Source organism: Carica papaya, chromosome 8, assembly GCF_054855325.1.
Source record: "Carica papaya isolate Zhongbai chromosome 8, ASM5485532v1, whole genome shotgun sequence".
Lineage (NCBI taxonomy): Eukaryota > Viridiplantae > Streptophyta > Magnoliopsida > Brassicales > Caricaceae > Carica > Carica papaya.
The window spans coordinates 1714442-1736298 of NC_142316.1; the positions used below are offsets into that span (position 1 = coordinate 1714442).

Genomic DNA, 21857 nt, shown 5'->3' on the forward strand with positions numbered 1-21857 from the left:
TGCATAACTTTGGACTCATGAGCCTGAATTTGGAAGAGAGATTAGGAGAGGAAGCTATGTAGAGAAGATGGTTTTCTCACATCTTACTTCATCATTTTTTGTTTGAATGTGATTTTGCTCATACCTTGTTTTATTCCTAACTTACTCACAGGTTTGTAACTCATTGTTTGTATTTATTTTGCTATGAATTTGCAAACTAAATATAACACTAATGAAATATATATTAATTCAAATTTAGTTTAACTCTACACCACGAGATAGTTGTCTCACATCTTTTCTTTCATATCATTTTGAACTCAATTCTCTAATTGTTTTTTGTGTATGTTTTTGGCATTTGACTATGTTTAAAATATGTTTTTCTAACCTCATTATCGAAAAATACAATGATCTTCTGAACTTCATAGAATTCTTAAATGATTAATCACCCTATGTGTGTGAAAACTACCGAATGATCTTCTTGTTTTTAAACTTATGGAAATTATTACATGATTTTCTTGCTCTAAAATATATGAGAAATATTGAACGGTTTTTGTTATGAGCAAATTTATAGTCTAACATCTTGTAATTCAAGATTTTTTTTCAATGTCAATATGTGTACTTTATTTTAGTTAGTTTTATACTCGTGGTTTAAACGTTAATTAGATAATGTAATATTGATAGTTTAAACACATGGGTAAGGTATACCCAAGTTTACTAATTCAAAAAGTTTGATATGTATATAATTCATATTACACTTCTTAGAATTCATAAAGATTTGGAATTTTATATCTCAAACAAGTAAATTGTGTATTTGATAACTTTCATATGCATTTAGATAAAAATATTCTCATATCTAGGTCCCATACACTTACAAAGAAACCCATACATGCTTAAAAGGAGATTCATTAAAAAAGCTTATATCTAAATGTTCACCAATGTATTCATTCAATTTCTATTAAGCCAAAAGTTTATATATGCTCTTATCTTTAAGTAGATCATTATCACTACATAGAATTAAGAGAAAAGCTAAAAGAAGCTAAGTGTCATAGAGGGAAAATAAAGGAGAAAAGGGAATTTTCACTTTCAAAGAAATAAGGAATCATGAAGAGATAAACAAATGCTCATAAAACAGTTGGAGAGTTCAAGAGAGAAGAATACTAGAATGACTTTTAACCTTTAGAAGTCAATATTATTATATTAATGAGGATTTGTCATTCTCTCGTAAGCAAATCAAATTAGGGTATTCTTTTAACCGAAGTTTAAGTACATCTAAATTAAGGATTAAGGGCCCCCATTTAACCATTAATCGAATAGTGAAATGCTGTATAACTACTCGTAAGCAAATCAAATTAGGGTATTCTTTTAACCGAAGTTTAAGTACATCTAAATTAAGGATTAAGGGCCCCCATTTAACCATTAATCGAATAGTGAAATGCTGTATAACTACCGAAGATTACTTCCGTCTTAAAACTTCCTATATTTAATCCAAACATTGAAATGATTTGGCAAATAAAACACATCTTTCTCTTAGTTCCTAACATGCCCAAAACAACTTCTTTGAAATAATTAAAAAGAAAAATAAGTATATAACAAGTGTTTTTTTGATGATCTAAATCATGTTCAACGATATTTTGTCATGAATTAATTCTAAAAGGGTCTCTATTTAGTAGATGTCTTAAAGGATTAAAATAATGAAAAGCTAAGGGCAAGAGAATCACATCGAAACCATTAAATGTTGCGAAGTACATATAAATAAGATTTGATTTAATTTCAAATTAGCTATTTATAGGCATATGAAAGTCAAGAATCATAAGCAAGACACAAGAAGGTAAACTCATAATCTATTTATATTGAAATCAAACAAAGCTCAATCAAATTTCTAGGTCCAAAACAAAAGAAATCATTTATTTAGTTTCCAAAATAGCTAGAATCAACATTTCGTTCAATTTCTAAAATACCCAAATCATCATTTCATGCAATTTTCAAAGTATATAAGATGTATGTTTTGTTCTTGGATAATATTAAAAAAAAATGAATTATGAACCAAATTGTTTAGGAAATTATCATTTTCGGAGGCTTATTCTTCTAAAGATGAGTGATATAGTAAATAGGGATCACAAAAATTGTGATAAAAGAAAGAAACAAGATATAAAGGGAGAACTTTTTCTAAGAGAGGGTTTACACCTATGACTTTTAATCCACAAGAGTTTAAGAATATTTTTTCATAATCAATTTTTATATTTAGCATGTTCTCTTTACTTCCTATCTGTTATATGCAAACTTTTTTTTTTACTTTTTCACTTTGAAACTTAGAAAAAATTGGGAGAAGGAAATCCTTTCCTCTGTGATTAGTTTAGCTGAGAGAAAATAGAAAAAAAAAATACAAAAGAAGTACCTTAAAACGTAACTCATCTATAATTTTGACTCTATCTAGCATGTAAATTTGATCACAAGAATTATAGCATTGTAATATTTGTGTAAATATGTTTGAGAGAGTTCTCTTAAACCTTTATATCAAATTTGTTGACATGAAAGTAGAGCTTAAGGAAAAGAACAAAAAGCTTTATATAAGAAATGTTTGTTTATACTTTTTGTTTAATCTTATAACTATTTCAATCTTAGTTTTATCCATATTATGTCTTTACATGATATTTAATTAAGAAGTCTTGCACGTTAAGAATTTTATTTTCCCCACTACGTAAGTATAAAATATTTTTACAATATGGACCTAATTATATTATATAATTTAAAGGTTATAAAAATAGGCATTTAGTGAATTTTAATAGTTATTTCTGATCACTGAAGGAAGAAAAAATTCTCTCAAAACTTCCATAAACATGGCCACGATTTTGAAAGATTTGATATTTTTAGAGATTTTAATTAATTTAGCTTAAGTGATAATATCGTGAACTTAATAATACTACTTTTATGATAATTTAGTTAATTAGTTAATATGAAATTAAATGATAAAATTGAAATGGACCTAAACATGTTAGTGAACCAAAGAGGAAGTAACATGAGGTAAAATAGGGAAATGAAGAAAATTTTCTCCCTTTACTCACTCTCCCACAAGATTTAGGGAGATTTTTTCTCCCAAGAAAATATCAACCTTTAAGTTGATAATGTGAGAAATTTTGTTACTTCTTCGCCACATTCGTTTCCTAGTCGTTTATAAATAAAGGTTTAAGAATCAAGATAAGTTCTTAAGTTTGAGTTATGGTTTATTTTATATTGTGTGGTATCTTTGTTTTAGTTTTTACCATCTTCACCATAATAAATGGAGTTTTTTTTTAAAAAAAAAAAAAAAAACTTGCTAATAAAGGAAGACCTCATAGGAATAAGAAACATAAAGGTAAATATATAGCCAAAAAAAAATCTTCTATGTATAATTTTGTATAATCTCAAATGTTATCAGTTATAGCACGTAAAAGTTTCTAGATTCATGGAGATATCGAACAACATATAAGTTATTATGTTGACATATCCACCATTTGAATCTCCACAATTATCTTAATAGTTACATACATGATTTGACCTATAGGCGAATATGCAAACATATTTTTCATGCTTGTTTGAATAAAAACAATGAAATTTTTCGATATCATGCTAACGATAGAAAGCTTTCAGAAGAAGAAGTCATTCGTTTGATGATAAAAAAAAAAGTATAGAAAATTCGAATAATTGAAACTAAAATAATTACTTTTGAAATAACAGAAAGAAAATCAATTATTGGAGAGGAAGAATCATATTCTAAAAGAGGATGTGAGAGATTTTCTCACTTCCTATTTACTTATAAATAGGGGCGGAAGAACAAATGTTAGCACTTTTGGCTCCAAATGTGAAAATTATTCTAAACCGAGAAGAGTTATTAAGTGTGAATTAGGATTTATTCGATGTTATGTGAGGTAAGTTAGATAAAATTACTCCTTTTATATAATATTTATATTCACTATTTTGAACAACTCTTTATACTTATAATACTTATAAATCAACTTAGAGCAAATAAAACGAGAAAAACCTCAATAAATCATTAGAAGTCACGACCAAAATGATATTTTTTTGTTTTATTCTTTCTCTATTACTCAGATAATACTTAAAACAAATTAGTTTAAGTGCATAATTCTTTTAATATATTTAAATGAACTACTTAATAACTTCATAATAGAAAATACTTGAATTATATAAATACGATATGTTTTACGGTTTAAATTTAGTATAGAGTAATACCATAATATGATTACAAATCAACGTGCGATATAATTTTTTTTTTTAATTTTAACGTTGATATCTTATAATATTTTGTCATATTTTTTACCGTAGTAATTACACATCTTGTCAATATAATTATTGTAATTATCGTAACAATTATTTGTGCCATCTTTATAAAAAAATTTGAGCTCCAACTTCGAGTGATTACATGAATGTACTTGAACAATTTCACTTTCTTCATAATACAAAAGGGTATTCCATCAATTTTCTTGGGCATTAACATGCAACATAATCATTATTAATGTTTGCTAATTTATTATATTACTGTATAAAACACATTTAACTTGTATTAATCAAGTTTTTGGACATGTTTAACTAAGGTTGTTGTTAATCTCAAATATTAATAAGGTTTTAAGGATTATAATTTTACCTGTCTATATGTATGTGTGTGTGTATGTATATATATATATATATATAACAATATGAAATAGAATTATAAGATAATAAGTGTATATATAATATATATTTAAAAAAATATTTTTTTTTAATTCTCACCTTTGATTATAAGAAGTACTAATAATAATTTGTTGAGAAAAAAAAAAGGAAAAAACAAAAAAGAAAAAAGAAAAAAGAAAAAGCATTAATATCTCAACGCAAGTTAAAACAGGAACAAGGATCTATCTACGCGTGTGAGTCACCGTCGAATAAAGAAAATCCACGTGGGGATGTTGTCCTGCGCGTGGTTTCCAACTCGAGGTCAGAGCGTGGAGTGAGTAATGTCCCACTTGGCTAAATTGCAGAGAGCAGAAGAAAGAAAATGATGAAGACGACGATTGAAGGAAGAGGGAGTAATAATAATAGTAGTAAGCAACAGTGTGTCAGGAAGGGTTAGAGGCAAGAGAACGTGCGCTATTTGAAGAGCGCACACAGATCTGGATCCACTCAAAAATCTAAATTAAACCCTAATTCCCAACACACACCACACTCTCTTTCTGCCACTTCTTTCCATTTTCTCTTGTTTATTATTTTATGGTTTCTGTATCTGTCAATGGTGAGACAGAGAGATAGAGACGGAGATAGAGAGAGAAAGCTGAAAGGTTTGACTGCTCATAAACTCACAAAAACCAAAAAACACAAACTACCCAACACCCAGAAGTAATGGGTTCTTTCTTCTTCCTTTTCTTCTTTATTTCCTGCTGCTAATCTCTGCAAATCAGTAGGAGAAGGCGGTGGTTTGGCTTTTCTGGTAATGTCTGAATGATAAAGAAAGAGATATAGGGAGAACAAGATAGACCCAGAGCTTAGATTTGGAGAATTTTTTTTTTCAAAACTCTTTTTTTTTTTTTTTTTTTTTTACTTGTTGGTTAATTTGGGGGGAGATTTATAAAAAGTTTGATTTTTTTGTTGCTATTCCTCTTTTTGTTGCCGCAACTTTTTCTTATATTTGCTTTATGAAGAAAGAAATTCAACCACCATGGTTTTATTTTATTTTAATTTTTTCCTTTTAGCAAAGGCAGCCTCTTGGGTTTTCCTTTTTACTTGTCTTAATAATGATAAGCACACACGAGAATACTCCTTTACTAGTTTCTTTCTTCTTTTCTTCTTCTCATTCTCTTACCTGTAATTTCTTGGTGGTTGCAGGAATAGGGAGATAAAGAAAGAAAGAGAGGAGATAGATACAGTAAAGTAGTATACTGACTTGGTGGTAGGTTTGTTTTGTGGTTGAGAAAGAAGTTTTACTTGTAAAGAACATATCACTCACTCTCTCACAAATATACTACAAGTACAAAGCAAGACAAAGGGTTTGTTGGTGAGAGCACAGACACCTTCACCACCCCAAAGAGAAGATTTTTTCTTTTGGGTAGTGGGGGAAGTTCGGTGAGAAATCTCTACAAGTATAATCAAACTCCATGGATGGTTATGAAGCAACAAGGATTGTTTTTTCAAGAATCCAGAACTTAGACCCTGAAAATGCTTCAAAAATTATGGGTCTTCTCCTCCTCCAAGATCATGGTGAAAAGGAGATGATAAGGTTAGCTTTTGGGCCTGAGGCTCTTGTTCACTCAGTGATTGTTAAAGCTAGGAAGGAGTTTGCACTTCCTTCAAATTCACCTCCCACACCATCAACTCCACCATCTCCTTCACCTTTCCTCTCAAACAATCAACCAGCTGGTGTTAACATTTCGAAGCAAAACTCATCATCTTCTAGGCTTCTTGGTAACACTACTACTGGGATCAGTCTCCCTCCTCCTCCTCTTACTATTCCAAACCCTTCTTCTGCAACTTCATCTTCTTCTTCCTCAGGTGGGTCTTCTTGGGGTGCTTTGTCTGATCTTCCAAACCAAGATGACTTGATTAGCCCTAGTAGTGGCTCCTTGAATCCTTCTTCCTTACCTTTCTATGGAAACGGAGGGCGTTCAGTGGATATCATAGATGAGTTTCAACTTCAAGATCAGCTTTCTTTCTTGAATGATAACCCAACAAATCTTGGACCTAAAAGTACGGACATGTTCTACCCTTCACCAGACTTATCTTCAAGCCCACCTGCCGGTGCTGACTCTATGCTTTTCCCTTCTTATTGGGGTGGTGGTTCTCTCCACAAAAGAAGCTACTCTGTGAGTGATGTTTTGGGGTCAGATGACCCAGCTTCAGGATTTGGGTGGAGACCATGCTTGTATTATGCAAGAGGCTACTGCAAGAATGGGAACAACTGCAGGTTTGTACATGGTGGGATTGGAGAATCAGGTGGAGTAGCCATGGTAGGTGCTGATGGTGCAGCTGCACCCATGGTTGGGTCCCCTAACAAGATTGAGATGATGGACCACTGCCATGAGTTGCTCAGATCAAAGTCTGCTCAACCTCAAAGGCTTTCCCCTGTTAATTCTCAGCTCATGGGCGGTGGTTCTTCCTTCCCTTACTCTCCTAAGTGCATGAATTTCCTGCTCCAACAACAACAGAATGATACTCAAAGGTACTTATTTCTTACCTACTTTACTCAATCTCCCTCAACTTTTGACTGTCTATATAAACAATTCCCTCCACGGGATTATATTGCAGAGCTGCTGCTGCTTTGATGATGGGCGAGGAGATGCTCAAGTTTGGTAGATCCAGGTTAGAAAGGAATGATTTTTCAATGAATGTTAGCGCAGGGATCTTAAACCCAGCTTCAAGACAGATCTACTTGACTTTCCCAGCTGATAGCACCTTCAGAGAGGAAGATGTATCAAATTATTTCAGGTTCTTGTTCTTCTATCCCTTCTGATTTGTGCGTCTGTTTGGTTATGGAACTGGGATTTAGTTGTTTATATATCTGTAACATGTTTGTAGTATTTATGGACCTGTTCAAGATGTAAGGATACCTTACCAGCAGAAGAGGATGTTTGGGTTTGTCACTTTTGTTTACCCAGAAACTGTCAAGATTATTCTTGCCAAAGGAAACCCTCATTTTGTTTGTGATGCCCGGGTTCTTGTTAAGCCTTACAAGGAGAAAGGCAAAGTCCCAGACAAGTTCAGGCACTCCCTCTTTCCCTGTATCCTCTCACTTTCAAAGCTTAACCCACTAATTCTGTTAAAAATAATGCTTTGCTCTTTGCAGGAAACAATCACAGCCGCAAGGTGACAGATTAGAGTTTTCACCTTGTGGTACTCCTACCGGTCTTGATTCTAGAGACCCTTTTGATTTTCAACTTGGTAAGTTTAACAAAGAGAAGCAACATGGCCTTAATTATCTTTGTGCCTAATGGAGTACATGTATAAATGATTGATGAATTCTTTGGGTTGGTAATTTCAGGATCAAGGATGTTTTATAATAGCCAAGATATGTGGAGGAGAAAGTTAGAGGAGCAAGCTGATTTGCAGCAAGCTCTTGAATTTCAGAGTAGAAGATTAATGGGTTTGCAACTTCTTGATGTGAAAAAGCATCATCATCATCATCATCATCATCATCACAGAGCTCTGTCCACTGGAAGTCCTATTCTTTCTCCTACTCACTCCCCAAATCTTTTCAACCAATCTTTTCTTCTTTCTCCATTTTATAGCAACCAAGATGCTTCCCAAGGTATAATTACTTTCACCTTATCATTTACTGATAAATTTTGATATAAATCACTTGTTGCAATGGGAAGGTTCTTTGGATAGTTTATTACAATGAGGAAGTTGAAGTTGGATCCTTCTTTTGCAGACAATTGTTCTAGTCCCGCACCGGGTATTTCTGTGAATCCTTCCTCCGAGAAGTCAATGGCCAGTAAAGAATCGTCAAACAATGTGGATGCCGACTTGCCTGAAAGGTATAGAACTAAACATAATTGAAATGAGTTCCGTATCTAGATTTGGATTAGTCTGTTTTGACAGTAATAATCAAACTATGGAATGTAGTTTGGAGCATAATCTGCCTGATAGCCCATTTGCGACCCCAACCAGTGTCTCCGGGGACTTCCTTTCAACTTTGGATCCTACCGAGAAAAATTTACCTGAATCGGCTCCATCTACTAACAACAATTTGGTTAGTTCTACGCTAGACATGGCATCTTTCAAGCCATTTAACTGCCAGATGCCCAGGTGAGCTTTCCTTAATTAAACACCATCAAACCCTTAAGATTAGAACATGATTGCTTCCTTTCATATATTATGATGATTAATTATGAAAGGAAAAACAAGATTTTGTGATATGGGTTTTGGTTAATCAATTCAGATTCTCATCTGGGTATGGAGCTATAGGAATGTATGCCGGCACTGGGGACCCTACATGTCCTGTTGGAATTTAGTTTCCTATGCTTTAAGGTGAATTGCTTAGCTTTGGATTCCTCTTCTTTTTTTTTTTTTTTTTTCTTTTAAAAAAAGTTTTTTCCTTTTATCAATTATTGCTTCTCTTATTGTAATAAAGTCTTTGGTTTCTTCTGGTTGCTGTTTTGTTTGCTATGATCACAGGAAGATTGAGAAGAATAACCAAACAAAATAACCTCACATCAAATGAGATATATAGAGAGAGGCACTATACCATCACCATCACCACATCAGCCACATGTACCATCACCTTCATCATCAAAATACTATACTACTACTACTTACTACCATACAAATGCATACATTAAAAAAAAAAAAAAAAAAAAACAATGAGGGAAGTGGGTCAGCCATTCCTTTCTTTGTTGTTGTTGTTGTTGTACTATTTTCATCCTTTAATTTCAGTAGTTGAGCCATTGAACCACAGATCAAAAGAAGAAGAAGAAGAAGAAGAAGAGGAAACAGAAGTAAATGGAAAAAAAAAGTGATACTACAAGGTCAAATGTGTAGTTGTAACTCCTCTTGAACTGTAATCACTTTCCTGTTTTCACCACTAGCACTCCATGGTTTCCTTAGAAGAAAGAAACCACCCATATATCTTAGTGGTTAGTTTTGCTTAGCTTGGATGTTGATTTTAGGAAACTTGAATCAAAATCTTTTGTACAGCAGAATCAGAAACCAGAAACTGTTAGTAGCAACCATGAAGAGTTTGGATTTGGAAAGAAAAGAGTGAAAGAACAAAAGAACAAAAGAAAGAAAAGAAAGTAAGAAAGGTAAATTTGGGGATTTCTTAATTTAATTTCTACCATTTATATGTATCTTCATATCACTTTCTTATACACAAGTTTAAGCTCTTATGTTTTAAAGAGAAATTTAGCGAAATACCCAATTTAATCTCTAATATTTATTTTTTTGTTTCATCAAAAAATTACTTGAAAATAAGTAAAAATAATGTATAATTGTCTAAAATATTTAAAACTACTACAAATTAATTTAATCATTAATTAAGGGATCTGTTTTAATTAAAGGGGTAGAATTAGGAGTCACAAAATAATTAAAAAATTATGCAAATGAGAAATAATAATTATATTATATAATATTTAAATTCATTGAATTTGAAAATTACGGAACAAAAGATTAGATGGAGTGGGGAAAGAGGGGGAGGGGTTGGGGCCCACCGAAAGCATTAACATCACATGGGGGTGTGCTGACACTTTACCCATGTGGGTCCCATTTAATTATGCCAGTTTGATTGTGGGTCCCATTCCCATGTGGCAAGATCATTAATATATACACACACACACACATATATATATATATGTTATTAAATAACAATAAAAAATAAATAAATAAATAATACCCGGACCACATTCACATTCATCACAGAAATTTTTTTTTTTAAAAAAAAAAAAAAAAAAAAAAAAAAAAAATTAAAAAGGTTGATTAGATTGGATTAGATGCTAATTCCCGCACGTATGACAAAATTCGCACGTGTTAGTTAGCTCAGGGGGAATCTCATGGCTTTTTGTTAAAAATTACTTTCCTTTTGTTTTACTCTTTTTTATTTTTGATTTTTCTAAACATTGATTATAATCATGATTTGATGCGCCATTATTTACCAAAGCACTTTGATAATTTTTTTATATTTTGAAAATATATATAAATCCAAATAATTTTGATTCAATAGTTGTTCCAATTTTAATTTACCATAGTTAAAATTAACATAGATATTATGTTGTAGTAAAAATAATAATAATAATAATAAATTTTAAAAAAATTGAATAAATGATATATGAGTATTTTAGTTAAAATAAAAACTTTATAAAAAATAATTAATTTTATACGCAATCGACATATTAAAGTTTTTACAAGTATAAAACGATCAAAATTTTTATCTTCCGGTTAATATACTTTATTATCGTATATCATTAAAAAATATATTAATTGAAATCTCGTAATATTTGAAGTTTGATCTCATTGATGGATGATTTCCACCGATTATCGTACTTAGGGTGGATGACATTTCTTTAAATGACAAATTAAGTTGGTGATTATGATGATGAAGTTCGATTTTTTTAAAAACTATGAGAAATTAAAATAGAATAATTCTACGTATAAAACTAGTATGATGATAGTTGAAAGTAGTTGTTAAGCAAGTTGATGTCGAATGGTGAAAGTAGACATTTTATGTTTCTCGTTGTATCTCAAAAAAAAAAAAAAAAACAAACAAACAAAAGAGACTAGTTATAAATTCAGTTAAATACTTTATAATACTTAATTTAGCTTAACATAAAATTTTAATCACTTAAAAAAATAAAAGGAGATGTACGTGTCTACACACATATTTATGTATGTACATTTATATAAATAATGATTATAGGATTAAGGTAAAGAATTAAAAAATTCTTACCCTTAGTTTAAATTAGTTCAAATTAAACATAATCCCTTAAGTTTGCTTATAAAATATAAATTAAGTAAATAATATTTTTAATAATCTCGAACCTAATAATAATCACACATGTAGCACCCAGAAAGGAGGAGGAAAGGAAAAAAAAAAAAAAAAAAAGCCACGTCAGCAGTCCCGGCCAACCGGGGCCTGCCACGTGGCAAGACCACGTCACTCCGAAGGGTAGCCACGTTGGCGATCCGCGTGGGTGAAATCCGACGGCCCAGATCAATCGCGCGATCGGACGGCCCAGATACAATCGCACAGACGGCCCAGATTCAATCAAAAACGAACGGCCCATATTAAAACAAAATGGACGGCTGAGATCAAAAGGCAAGGGGTTATAAATAGAACCCCCACACCAGACCACAAACCCTAGCCGCCTGCCGCTCGCCGGAGAAGACGAACCAGAAGCCGGTCGCCGCCACCCGTCGCCGTACCGGAGGAACTTCCGACCGCCGATCGAGGTAAATTTCGTACCCCTGACTCGTTTTTCCACGCTGATTCCTCCTGTGGCCAAATCGGAGCCAAAATCCCGGCCAAACGGCCGGAATACGCGGCCGAAGCCCAGCGGCGCCGCCGCGCCCCTTCTTGGTTTTTGCCTCCGATGAGGCCCTTCCCGGCCTCCGTTTGATGCAATTTTTATATCACCGTGATCACCATTCTTTTCTCTACAGGTTGACCGGAGCCGAATCACCAAAACACGAACCTCGCCGGAGAGCCGCCGCACCCGAGAGCGCCGCCGCCGGTAAGCTCCGTTTTTCCATGATTTTTTGGCCCCCCGAGGGCCCTAGGGTTGTTTTCTCACAAGGACCGATGCGAGTGTGGCCGAATTCGGCCGAAAACGGCCGAAAACAGCCAACCCGAGGCGACTTGCCGCCGCCAGCGGCGGCGCCGTCGCCGGAGCACGGCGGAGCCGCCGTGCCGGAGTTGCGATTTGGGCCGAAAGAGGCCCTGGGCCTAATTTGGATTTTTTTTTGGAACACGTGCAGGTACTGTTAGTGTGTTTCAGTTTCCCGGGAAAAATTCAGGGAAAATTAGGGATGGCCTGCAGGCGCACTGTGAATCGTATTCGGATCCCGAAAACAAGTAAGGACCCCTCACCCTATTTCCTATCACAGTATTAAAGTTCAAAATGATAAAACGGTATTTCTTGAATTAACGAATGTGTGAAATTGCTTAAGGTGGCTAATGGAGCCTGAGTCTAGTGTGATTGGTGATTTACTGTTATTTGGCCTGTTTACAGCTTTAAATGCAAAATGAGGTTTGATGTGTTCATTTTACAGATTTGTGTGCATATACTACGTTTTTATTAATCATGGGTTGAATGACTGAAAAACTGATACTGTATGTTGTCTGTTTGGCATGAATTACTGTTTTGCTTGTTTGTATGTGAATTGATGATGCTGACTGAGGAAAAGGAAAATGAAAGATTGTGTAGACTGATAATTGTATTATGGGGGTCAGCCTGACTAGATATCCTGGGAGATGGTGGACGGACCGGGTCCGTAGGGAACCCTACCGGGATTGTGGTCTCACATGCCGGACGGGGTATGGAGATCTTATGGTTTTGGCGCCCATACCGGACGGGGTATGGGGACGGCCCATTTCACCCTCATACCGGACGGGGTATTGAGGTTCATGGTTTTGGCGCCCATACCGGACGGGGTATGGGGACGGCCCTAGAAACTGATTATGAATGTTAAAGGTTAACGGGTAGTGGAACCCCTATGGACCCCCACGGATACTAGTAGGCTGGTAAATGAGAAAAAGATATGTTGTACAATGATTGAATTACAAGAGGCGTGATAAGTGTTATGTTTTACAGCTTATATTATTCAATGATTATGATAATGTTATTGTTTTTCTTATATTGTTTTCATAAATTCCACCGAGGTAAGTGGATGGTAAAGGTTTTCATGTTAATAAACGAGTTTGTTGTAAATTATGCTCCATTGGTCTTTTTGTGTTTTTCTACCCACCTTTACCTCCGTGACGGTTAGATATCGTGATGTTCTTACTGGGCTAGTGTAGCTCACTCCTTATTTAACCATTTCAGATCAGGAAGACATGGTTCCCGAGCCCGTTCCGCAGGAGGACGACGAAGGAGATGCCTAGAGACTCTGTAGTTATACTCATAGTTTTATTTTCGAGTTTCTCTCTTAGTTAGTTTAATCTTTTATATTTTAAGTACGTTTTTGGTTTTTCGTGTAAGGGACGTTAACTGAAATTTTGATCTCACTTCCGCATTTGATATATTTAAATACTCATTTCATTTTAATATTTCCGGAGCCGTTACAACACACACGTAACTCTTTTTTATATAGATTAATCTTATTTATAGTTCGCACTACTTATCATTATAACACTTACATATTTATTATAATATTAATATTTTTTTAAATAATATAATTCAAACGACATGACATTTTATCCGAATTTAATATTTAAAATATTTTATTTTAATTAAAATATTAATTAAGACGACTCTCGAAAAATATTATTTTATTTATTATTATTATTATTTAGTTGCTAAATTTATCCAAACTTAATTAGTCTATTTTCCACAAACACGAAGACAAGTATGCCGGAAATCTGTTACGTACTGCCAAAAACAGATTAAGTAGATTACGACAACCAATGAAAACAGTCCACGTCAGAAGACGACACAATCATATCAGAAACTAGTTGGCCGGTACGTGAAGCTACGCGCAAGAGTGGGCGCGTGGTAATTGTGTGAGTACTTATTCGCTAAACGGTTGCGTTTCAAATTTTAATAGCTTTGGGGAATAAAATAAATATTATAATATAAAATAATGATATGAAGGTTTGGTCCTCTCTCTCCATCATTACTTCTCATGTATGGAAATTGAAAGCTACACATGATTGAATCAAATTGATTATTTTAAGAAATTTGGACTATACTTATAATTGTATGATGAATAATTGAAATTTTTGTTTTTAATAATGAATAAATTAATTCCAAATAGTTTATTTCTATATGGGTTAATTCTTTTATATCATTCATGTATAAATTTTAAGTCTCACATATATATATATATACTTGTATGATTCAAGTATATCGTATTTTTTTTTTTTTAAATTCGATTGATGAGAGATAAAAATTGATCAAATTTTATTGAGTCAGACTCACAGTAATAGTTTATAAAATAATTTTGATTATTAAATAATTAAACAGTTAAAAATAATTTATTTATCATATTTAATTGATATTTATAAAATTTACTATTTCTTGTTAAAAAAATAATTTGTTTATTATTTTGTAAAATTTATACTATTATTGTTGAAGGAAATGAAAATAAGGAGAATATTAAGGGAAATAAAATATAATATCATAATCAATTTTTTGTGAGTGAAAAGAAAATCAAATAATAATAATTATAATTTTTGGTGAATTTTTTAGAGATATAATTATCATAATAATATAAAAAAAAGATTAAAAAGCTCTTGAGAACTTTTAGCACTGAAAACTCTTAAACTTCAAAATTCTAAAAACCCTAATTTGTTTCTCTCTCATTTCTTCTTCTTTTTCTCCACAAACAAACAAGATTAAAGTAGGGAGAAGTCTCAACTCTTTTCGAAAGAGAGGAAGATAAAGAGGAGGGGAAAAACAAAGGTGGAAAAAGGGGGAAAAAAAGCTTTTTGCTAACTCGTTTAATTCTTGAATTTCTTTTAGTACAACGTAATATATAGAAAACTCGCACAAAGTAATAATCAAGACCGATTCTTCAACGTGGAACAAGAGAGAATCGAGATACTTGTTATACGAGTTTTTACCATCGGTCCGATACTTTTCGTATGATTCCCAAACGAAGTTATCTTCTGGTTTAACAATTATGAATGAATAAGAATCCACCCAATTCAGATCAAAACCCAACAACTATGATAGAATGAATCAAACCCAACAATCAGGATAGAATATGCTATTTGATTCATTATGGTTTAGAGCTGGAACTGAGTTGTTCAAGAAATTCAAACCAAGTTTTTGCACCCAGTAATGCAAAAGGTCAGCCAGGAGATAGTCACTGCAATTCCACAAATTCTCTAATTTGTTATGGAATATACATATATCTATGATGTATATATATACATACATACCTACGCATAACCACAGAAGGGGAAACAGAGGGAGAGACTTCTATTTACATGTAACTCTTATACAAGTTTTTCAATGCTATCAAAACAAAGAAGTTTCTTCTCAAGCTGTTAAATCACTAGTATATCATATCATTGCTCCTTCTGTCTTCCACTAGTTGAAGTTATATGTTGTGAGTATTAGAGTTATACTAAGGCAGAAACAAGAAGATTTAGAGGTCTGGGAACTTACGAAAGAGCTCGATTTATTCACCTGGAGATGCTGGTGACACCAGAGTGTCGGCTTTATCGAGCAGCTGTCTTTCACTTGTATGTATTGTATTGGCATTAGCTTGACAATCTAGGATTACGGGTTGGCAGTTATCTTCCCATGAAACAAATCCATCAATGTTGGCTTCAAGTGATGACTCTGCATTTTGATGGAGACATGGTAAATTGGTCTGGCACTGTGAGGAGATAGCCCCACCATTCGTAGCCAGCTTAACAGAATCAACTTCCTGGTAAACAATAGAAGAAGTGCCACACTGTTTTCGGAATGGGAAAGAACCTAATTCGTTGTCAATTTGGGTTTTGAGATCTACCAACAGACTCCTCAGCCTCAAAACCTCTACTTCAAGAATTGCCTGCCCCTGCAATTTTCTAATCAATTGTTGGTTCAATAACCTCAATTTCTTCACTTCCTCTTCCAAGTACGCCGTGTGTGCTTTCTTCTTCTCCCTATACTTTCGAACTGCTTCTCTATTCCCCGAAGGCCTTCTTGATCTAAAGTTCGAATTCTCTTTGTTGCTCAATTGAGTATCTTTGGGTTCGTGAACTCGGGTATGTGTGTGGTAGCATGTATGAGTGTGAGCAGCATCATCAGGACCAGGTGGATTGCAAGTGTGTGTGTGAGTGCAAGTTGTGGTCGTGGTGTTCTTCAAGAATTCATCCAGAAATGAATCTACAGATGCTAAATTTTGAAAATCACTTGAAGAATCCAGTTTCGATAATAAAACATGATCTGAAAGCTCTACTTCCCCATCATCCATTTTCCCCCCTCCCCCTTCATTTACTAACACAACCCATAAGTGTTCTGCAATCAAACAACACAAGAAAGATCATATCTGCAAATCAAATTCTCGCTTTTTTGGATCAATCAGTCAACCCTATTTCTTTCCTATTCAAGCAACAAACCCTAATAAATTTAAACTAAATTTCCCAATATTACAAATCCGAACCAAATCATTAAAAGCAGATTTCATGATCAAAAGCTCAAAGAACAAGCTGTAAGAATATATGCCAAGAGAACACAATCCTCAAATCCGGAATCAATAAATTACCCATAAAATTACAAGTCATAATCAAGCAAAGGTTCTGTCCAGCAACTGACAACATCATTAAAAGAGGAGATTCTTAAAGTCTTTTAGATTTAAGGGTTTAACTTTTAACATACCCAAAATAAGTCTTTTAAAACAATTCAAAGCATACCCAGTTAGAAATTCTCCACAAGATGATGGAATCAAGCATATAGATGAGATTATGATGTGGAATTTGGTGATGGGAATCCCTCAGCTTCAAATTAAGCAAAGATAACAGAGCGATGAAAGAAGAAGAATCTGATGAAGAAACACATAAAATCTGAGTTTTTGATAAATGGGTTGGTTTTACCTGTAAAGTTATATCGTCAATATTCTCCAACAATAATAAGTTGAAGCTATGGAGTCTGGTGCAGGTGAGATTATGGTGCCATTACAGAAAAGCAGAGTTCCACAGAGTGTATCCATTTATCACCTTTGAATCCTTCCAAGCAAATTTCAGCCATTTGGTTTAATAAGAACAATCGTTCGTTTTCTTGTGGCCCAGATCCACAATGGCACCATAAGACCGTACTAGATTAAACCAGATCTAATTATGTTTAATCCAAAAGTAAAAATAAAAAATTATAATCTAGAAATCAAAAATTTCGATCTAGTCTTTAGTCCGAACTCTGAACTGAATAAATTAAATTTTGTAAAAAAATTTTAAAATTTTTAATTGTAGATTGATAGTTAATAAATTATTACTTTATAAATTTTTATTGTTTATTTTGATTTGTATTGATTTCATTAATTAATTTAACAAATTTAGTCAAATTAAATCTGTTTTTTAACCTAAGATTTCAGATAGATGAATATTACTACTTAAAGCATAATTTGGACTTCGAAAATGAGCTATGATCATCCCAACTTTCTTCATTGCATCATTCTTGCATTTGAGTTTGAGCAAATGCAAAAACAAAAATGATATGTAAACCTGAAAAAAGAAAAGATATAACAGATTGGTTCAATATAATATATTCATCAAAGAATATATAAATAAAATTGTGAATGAAAAGAAAAAGGCTACATCTAAGAATTTACACTATCTTACTTTCAAAGAGAATATAGACCCTGCTAATTTGATTTGAACTTGAGTTTTCTAAAGCCATGTTTGAGATTAGATCTCATCTGGTCCCATAATGAAGAACCCGATCCATAAAATCGCACCTTTACTGACTTTTGAACACCTTCTCTCACAAACTCCAATTCCCTTTCAACACTTTGAGTGCTCTCTGCATCCTCAAGTAGAGGTAACGAGATGCGGCCATCAGATTCCAAGTTTTTAATCCACCCACGAAGTAAAAAATTCACGACCTGCACCATAACGAAACTGTTAAGTTCCGGAAAGACAGGCAAAAGAACAAGTTAACTCCCTTTGAGGTCTCTCTTTCAATTTACTTTCAAAAATCAATATTAAGCGAACAAGAAATGAAGAAAGAAAGAAACAAATCCCCAACAATTCTCTTTCAAGACACCCTTGGCTAGTATTTTTCTAATTTCTGAGTACATTCGGAGAAATGATACAGCCTTCCTTCACAAACAATAACTGTTTGATCCGCATATAGTTCCTGTTTCTCGAATTCACATCAACCCATAATCAGGAGAATACTCCGGCCTGGATGGAGATCAGGAAGGAGACAAATAAATTTCTCCTTAAGGTTGCCATGCATCAATATTTAGAAAAAAAAAAGGTTGCCATGCATCATCATATAACTAGGATTGAGAATCAGTTCTTGGAGATATTCAGAAATATGTAATATATCATTCTCTCTGTATGTATATATATACAACTGGTTTACATATTTTTCATCATTTTAATCCTAAATATCCCTAAAACCATCTTTTTAATTGAAATCTCCGAAAGAACAACTCAGAGAATAGTAAATACTAATTTGACAACAATTTTTTTGTATACCTCAGGAACTTCATCATGAGGGCAGTGACCAGCTGGGCTGATTTGATAATATGGAGCTTCAAGCATCTGTTTTTTTACCCGAAGCCCCCATATAGGCTTTACCCACGGATCTTCCTTTCCATACATGAGACAGATTGGAACCTTGTTCCTTTTACACCTACAAATAAGGTACGACCTTAATTTGGAGTCAAATGGGAAAAAATTACATGAGGAATTAGAGCTTTTTATTCCACCTACCTAGACAAAGCCTCCATGAAGGACAGTTGTCCTTGAGGAGCAAACATAATTGAAGCAAAGGAAGCAGCAGCAGCAGGATGCTGTGTTATCTTGAGTATATGAGAGAAGACTTTGTCAACGTTTATTGAATGATCTACATAAACTTGATTAAGAACCTCTGCAATGCTTTCAGGATCACTTATTTTTCGCCAACTAAAGACACGGAGAAAAGAAAAGAACTGCCAGATTAGAATAACAATGGCTTCGGAGAAGAGTAATAAACATCTTATGACTCAAAAGTAAATCTTAAGCAAAACATGCAAAAATGACTTAAAACCTCATTTTAACTCCATAAGAAAAGCTCTCTCTCATATGCAAAAATAAATGTGAATTTTCTTGGCATAGAATGAACAGAAGTACCCAAGTGGATAGTAATGACTTTATAATTGGGGACTTATGTATGCAAGTTATTTTATCTTTAATCAACCAATCGACAATAAAATAACATGATTAAATCAAAAAAGTAATATACAACTTACATAAATTCTGTGAGTTTTCTCACATTTGTAGAAAGAGGAAATGTTCCAGACCGTGGAAATATCCTTGCCAACCTTGGAGATTTTACCGGATTTGGAAGGAATCCCCAAAATGGGGTTGCATTAAGTAATGTAATGCCCTTCACAAGATGTGGGTAGGATGCTGCAAAATATAAGGCAACAAACCCTCCAAGTGAGTTCCCTGCAACATAAACCGGTTCACCAATGACCTGAAACCGACATAAGTATGTGTATGATTCATTAATACTTTTATGCATTATGTCGATAAACTAAAGAGTTGAGTCACTAGAACTGAGAAAACTTCTCTTCCTACATCATATTTCAACTGATAAATGAGATAAGGTAAATAATTAAAGGTGGGGAAAGAAATTTAGTGGCTTCCAGTCTATATAATCTAACAAGAATTCCAGATTTTACTAATGGTATACATCACAAGACAATCAATAAGTTACTTGGCAACTATGCAGCAGGCAAACTGATTTAGAAGAAATCAGGATATAAGGCAAAGCATTATCGATGATATGAAGAAGAAAAGATATACATAAAGTTGAAATATACCTCCTCTACAAAATATCGAACTTGATCACACCATAAATCCATAGAGTAGACAAGATCATTTGCCCATGGTTCAGTTTTATCTCCAAATCCCCATACCAAATTCTTCCTTTCAGAGGTACCCACTTCCTCAGACATTGAAGTTAGATCTTCAGATGGAAGTGACATGCCCTGCCCAAGAAAATCAATTGCCCACACTCTGTAGTCCCGGCCTAAATCTTTCAGTTGCTTCTCATAATGAAAAGTGCCAACACCAAAACCAGGAAGAAGAAGCACCGGTGGAGAACTCACATTTTCACAGCCAGATTTCTCGTAATGTACAGTGAGCTTGGGTTTCCACTCCCAAAAACAACTACTTATTGGTGCACCACATTCACCATTAGGCTCATCCGGCAAACTTGGAATTAAAACCTTTGCTAATGATTCTTCATCTCCGGAGAAAGTCCCTGCACCCTCCTCCCCACTATTACCAATAACATAGCCATTGTAGGTTCCATTACAGACATTATAATCAACTCTTGAAACCCTTCCAAGGACATCTAAGGACCTAAACTTGTTTCTGCTATCAAGATTCTTCAAAGGAAACTGCTTATTCTCAGAAATTCTCAGAGGCCCATTTTTATTACTTCCAAACCATAAAAGTCTGTGTTTCCTAGAAGGTGGGAGCAGCCATGAATTTGATCTTCCTTTGACTATTTTACAACTTAAGTATACAACATGACAGTAGGGTGCGGAATTGTGAGAGAGAACTTCCATACCCAGAATCTCTTATCTGTAATTCATTAACCAAAAACAAATAAGATCTTCAGAAAAATATTTCACCCTTTACCCTATCAACAAAAGATCACAGAACATGAATGAAGAAATCCCATTTCTTTTTTTGTTTTTTCCCCAAAATTATACTGTTTTTATCCAATTAATGAACTCATAACTACCAAAAATTCCTACTTCCTCTCTTTTTCTCCATGTTCTACGCAACAAACCAGAGCTTAAAACTAAGGATGAAATTATAAAAATGAAAGCAGAGCTAAATAGAAACACTTCTAAACAATCTCAAAAACTACAGCTTTGAACTGAATTAAATTTCTTTTAAAGAAAAGAAAATAACTTTTTCCACGAATTGAGAACAGATAGATTTTGACAATATAAATAAGCCAAACTATTCCATAAATACGAAAATTAAGAGAGACACCATTTTACCTCTCAACTTGCAAAGGGAAGTGTCATTAGTGTCTTGTTTTTTTGGGTTCTTCAGTCTTCCCTTCTGCAATTTTAAGCAAAACCCGAATAGACAGAGATATTGGGAGTTGCGTGAAAGCTTCTTCTTTCTTGAAAAGCCAAGAAAATTTCTTCTTCTTCTGCCTTCCTTTTCTTCTTTTTCTAGTTTTTCTCATGTTTTGTCTGATACCCAATTTGGGAGAATGGTAAACATGAAAAAGGGCCCAAAAAAAAAATATTTTATTATTATTATTATTATTAGGAAAAAAATGAGAAAGACAAAATATAAAAAATATTAAGAAAAATATAACAATTTATTTGTAAAACAAAAATCTTAATTTTATGCAAAAATATAAATAAAAATTGAATCCCAAATATCAATTTCAATAAATAAAATTTGAAATTACTAAATAAAATATTATCAAGTCAACTATTTAAGATAAAGAGAGGAGCGTAGACAAAAAACAAAAATAAAATACGAGGACTTACTCATTTAAAAAAATATTTTTAATATTATAAATTAATATTTT

At 33.4% G+C, this 21857-nt stretch overlaps 3 protein-coding genes across 7 annotated transcripts; 1 reads left to right on the plus strand and 2 right to left on the minus strand.

Moving 5' to 3' along the window:
- The first annotated feature begins 5035 nt into the window (after positions 1 to 5035).
- LOC110806785 (zinc finger CCCH domain-containing protein 46-like) lies at positions 5036 to 9785 on the plus strand. Of its 3 annotated transcripts, none has more exons than XM_022031721.2 (10): positions 5036 to 5434; positions 5830 to 7159; positions 7246 to 7425; positions 7516 to 7701; positions 7784 to 7878; positions 7979 to 8245; positions 8369 to 8474; positions 8563 to 8745; positions 8879 to 8967; positions 9115 to 9785. In XM_022031721.2, exons 2-9 carry the CDS (start codon positions 6099 to 6101, stop codon positions 8949 to 8951), a joined length of 2151 nt encoding a protein of 716 aa, XP_021887413.1. In that variant the 5' UTR covers positions 5036 to 5434; positions 5830 to 6098; the 3' UTR covers positions 8952 to 8967; positions 9115 to 9785. The 3 variants fall into 3 exon arrangements, with proteins under 3 accessions (XP_021887413.1, XP_021887414.1, XP_021887415.1); XM_022031722.2 differs by having other exon boundaries at positions 5036 to 5343; XM_022031723.2 differs by having other exon boundaries at positions 5036 to 5285.
- Positions 9786 to 15432: 5647 nt separating this feature from the next.
- LOC148240340 (basic leucine zipper 24-like) lies at positions 15433 to 17568 on the minus strand. Of its 2 annotated transcripts, none has more exons than XM_088210151.1 (2): positions 17177 to 17568; positions 15433 to 16601 (listed from the first exon to the last, which is right to left on the minus strand). In XM_088210151.1, exon 2 carries the CDS (start codon positions 16555 to 16557, stop codon positions 15775 to 15777), a length of 783 nt encoding a protein of 260 aa, XP_088066277.1. In that variant the 5' UTR covers positions 16558 to 16601; positions 17177 to 17568; the 3' UTR covers positions 15433 to 15774. The 2 variants fall into 2 exon arrangements, with proteins under 2 accessions (XP_088066277.1, XP_088066276.1); XM_088210150.1 differs by having other exon boundaries at positions 16997 to 17568.
- Positions 17569 to 17714: 146 nt separating this feature from the next.
- On the minus strand, positions 17715 to 21523 carry PPH (pheophytinase). Of its 2 annotated transcripts, XM_022031725.2 has the most exons (7): positions 21310 to 21523; positions 20113 to 20881; positions 19537 to 19763; positions 19019 to 19210; positions 18782 to 18938; positions 17918 to 18180; positions 17715 to 17800 (listed from the first exon to the last, which is right to left on the minus strand). In XM_022031725.2, the coding sequence occupies exons 2-6, from the start codon at positions 20863 to 20865 to the stop codon at positions 17941 to 17943; spliced, it is 1569 nt and encodes a 522-aa protein (XP_021887417.1). In that variant the 5' UTR covers positions 20866 to 20881; positions 21310 to 21523; the 3' UTR covers positions 17715 to 17800; positions 17918 to 17940. The 2 variants fall into 2 exon arrangements, with proteins under 2 accessions (XP_021887417.1, XP_021887418.1); XM_022031726.2 differs by lacking the exon at positions 17715 to 17800 and having other exon boundaries at positions 18013 to 18481.
- Between the last annotated feature and the right edge of the window lie 334 nt (positions 21524 to 21857).

Excerpts from the sequence above, each read along its gene's own strand:
- LOC110806785 (XM_022031721.2), top strand. The coding sequence starts at position 6,099 with ATGGATGGTTATGAAGCAACAAGGATTGTTTTTTCAAGAATCCAGAAC. Across the intron at positions 7,160-7,245 it reads CAACAGAATGATACTCAAAG|AGCTGCTGCTGCTTTGATGA; the intron begins GTACTTATTTCT and ends ATTATATTGCAG. Across the intron at positions 8,246-8,368 it reads CAACCAAGATGCTTCCCAAG|ACAATTGTTCTAGTCCCGCA; the intron begins GTATAATTACTT and ends CTTCTTTTGCAG.
- PPH (XM_022031725.2), bottom strand. The coding sequence starts at position 20,865 with ATGGAAGTTCTCTCTCACAATTCCGCACCCTACTGTCATGTTGTATAC. Across the intron at positions 19,764-20,112 it reads TTCGATATTTTGTAGAGGAG|GTCATTGGTGAACCGGTTTA; the intron begins GTATATTTCAAC and ends TGTCGGTTTCAG. Across the intron at positions 19,211-19,536 it reads AGAAAACTCACAGAATTTAT|TTGGCGAAAAATAAGTGATC; the intron begins GTAAGTTGTATA and ends CCGTGTCTTTAG.
- LOC148240340 (XM_088210151.1), bottom strand. The coding sequence starts at position 16,557 with ATGGATGATGGGGAAGTAGAGCTTTCAGATCATGTTTTATTATCGAAA.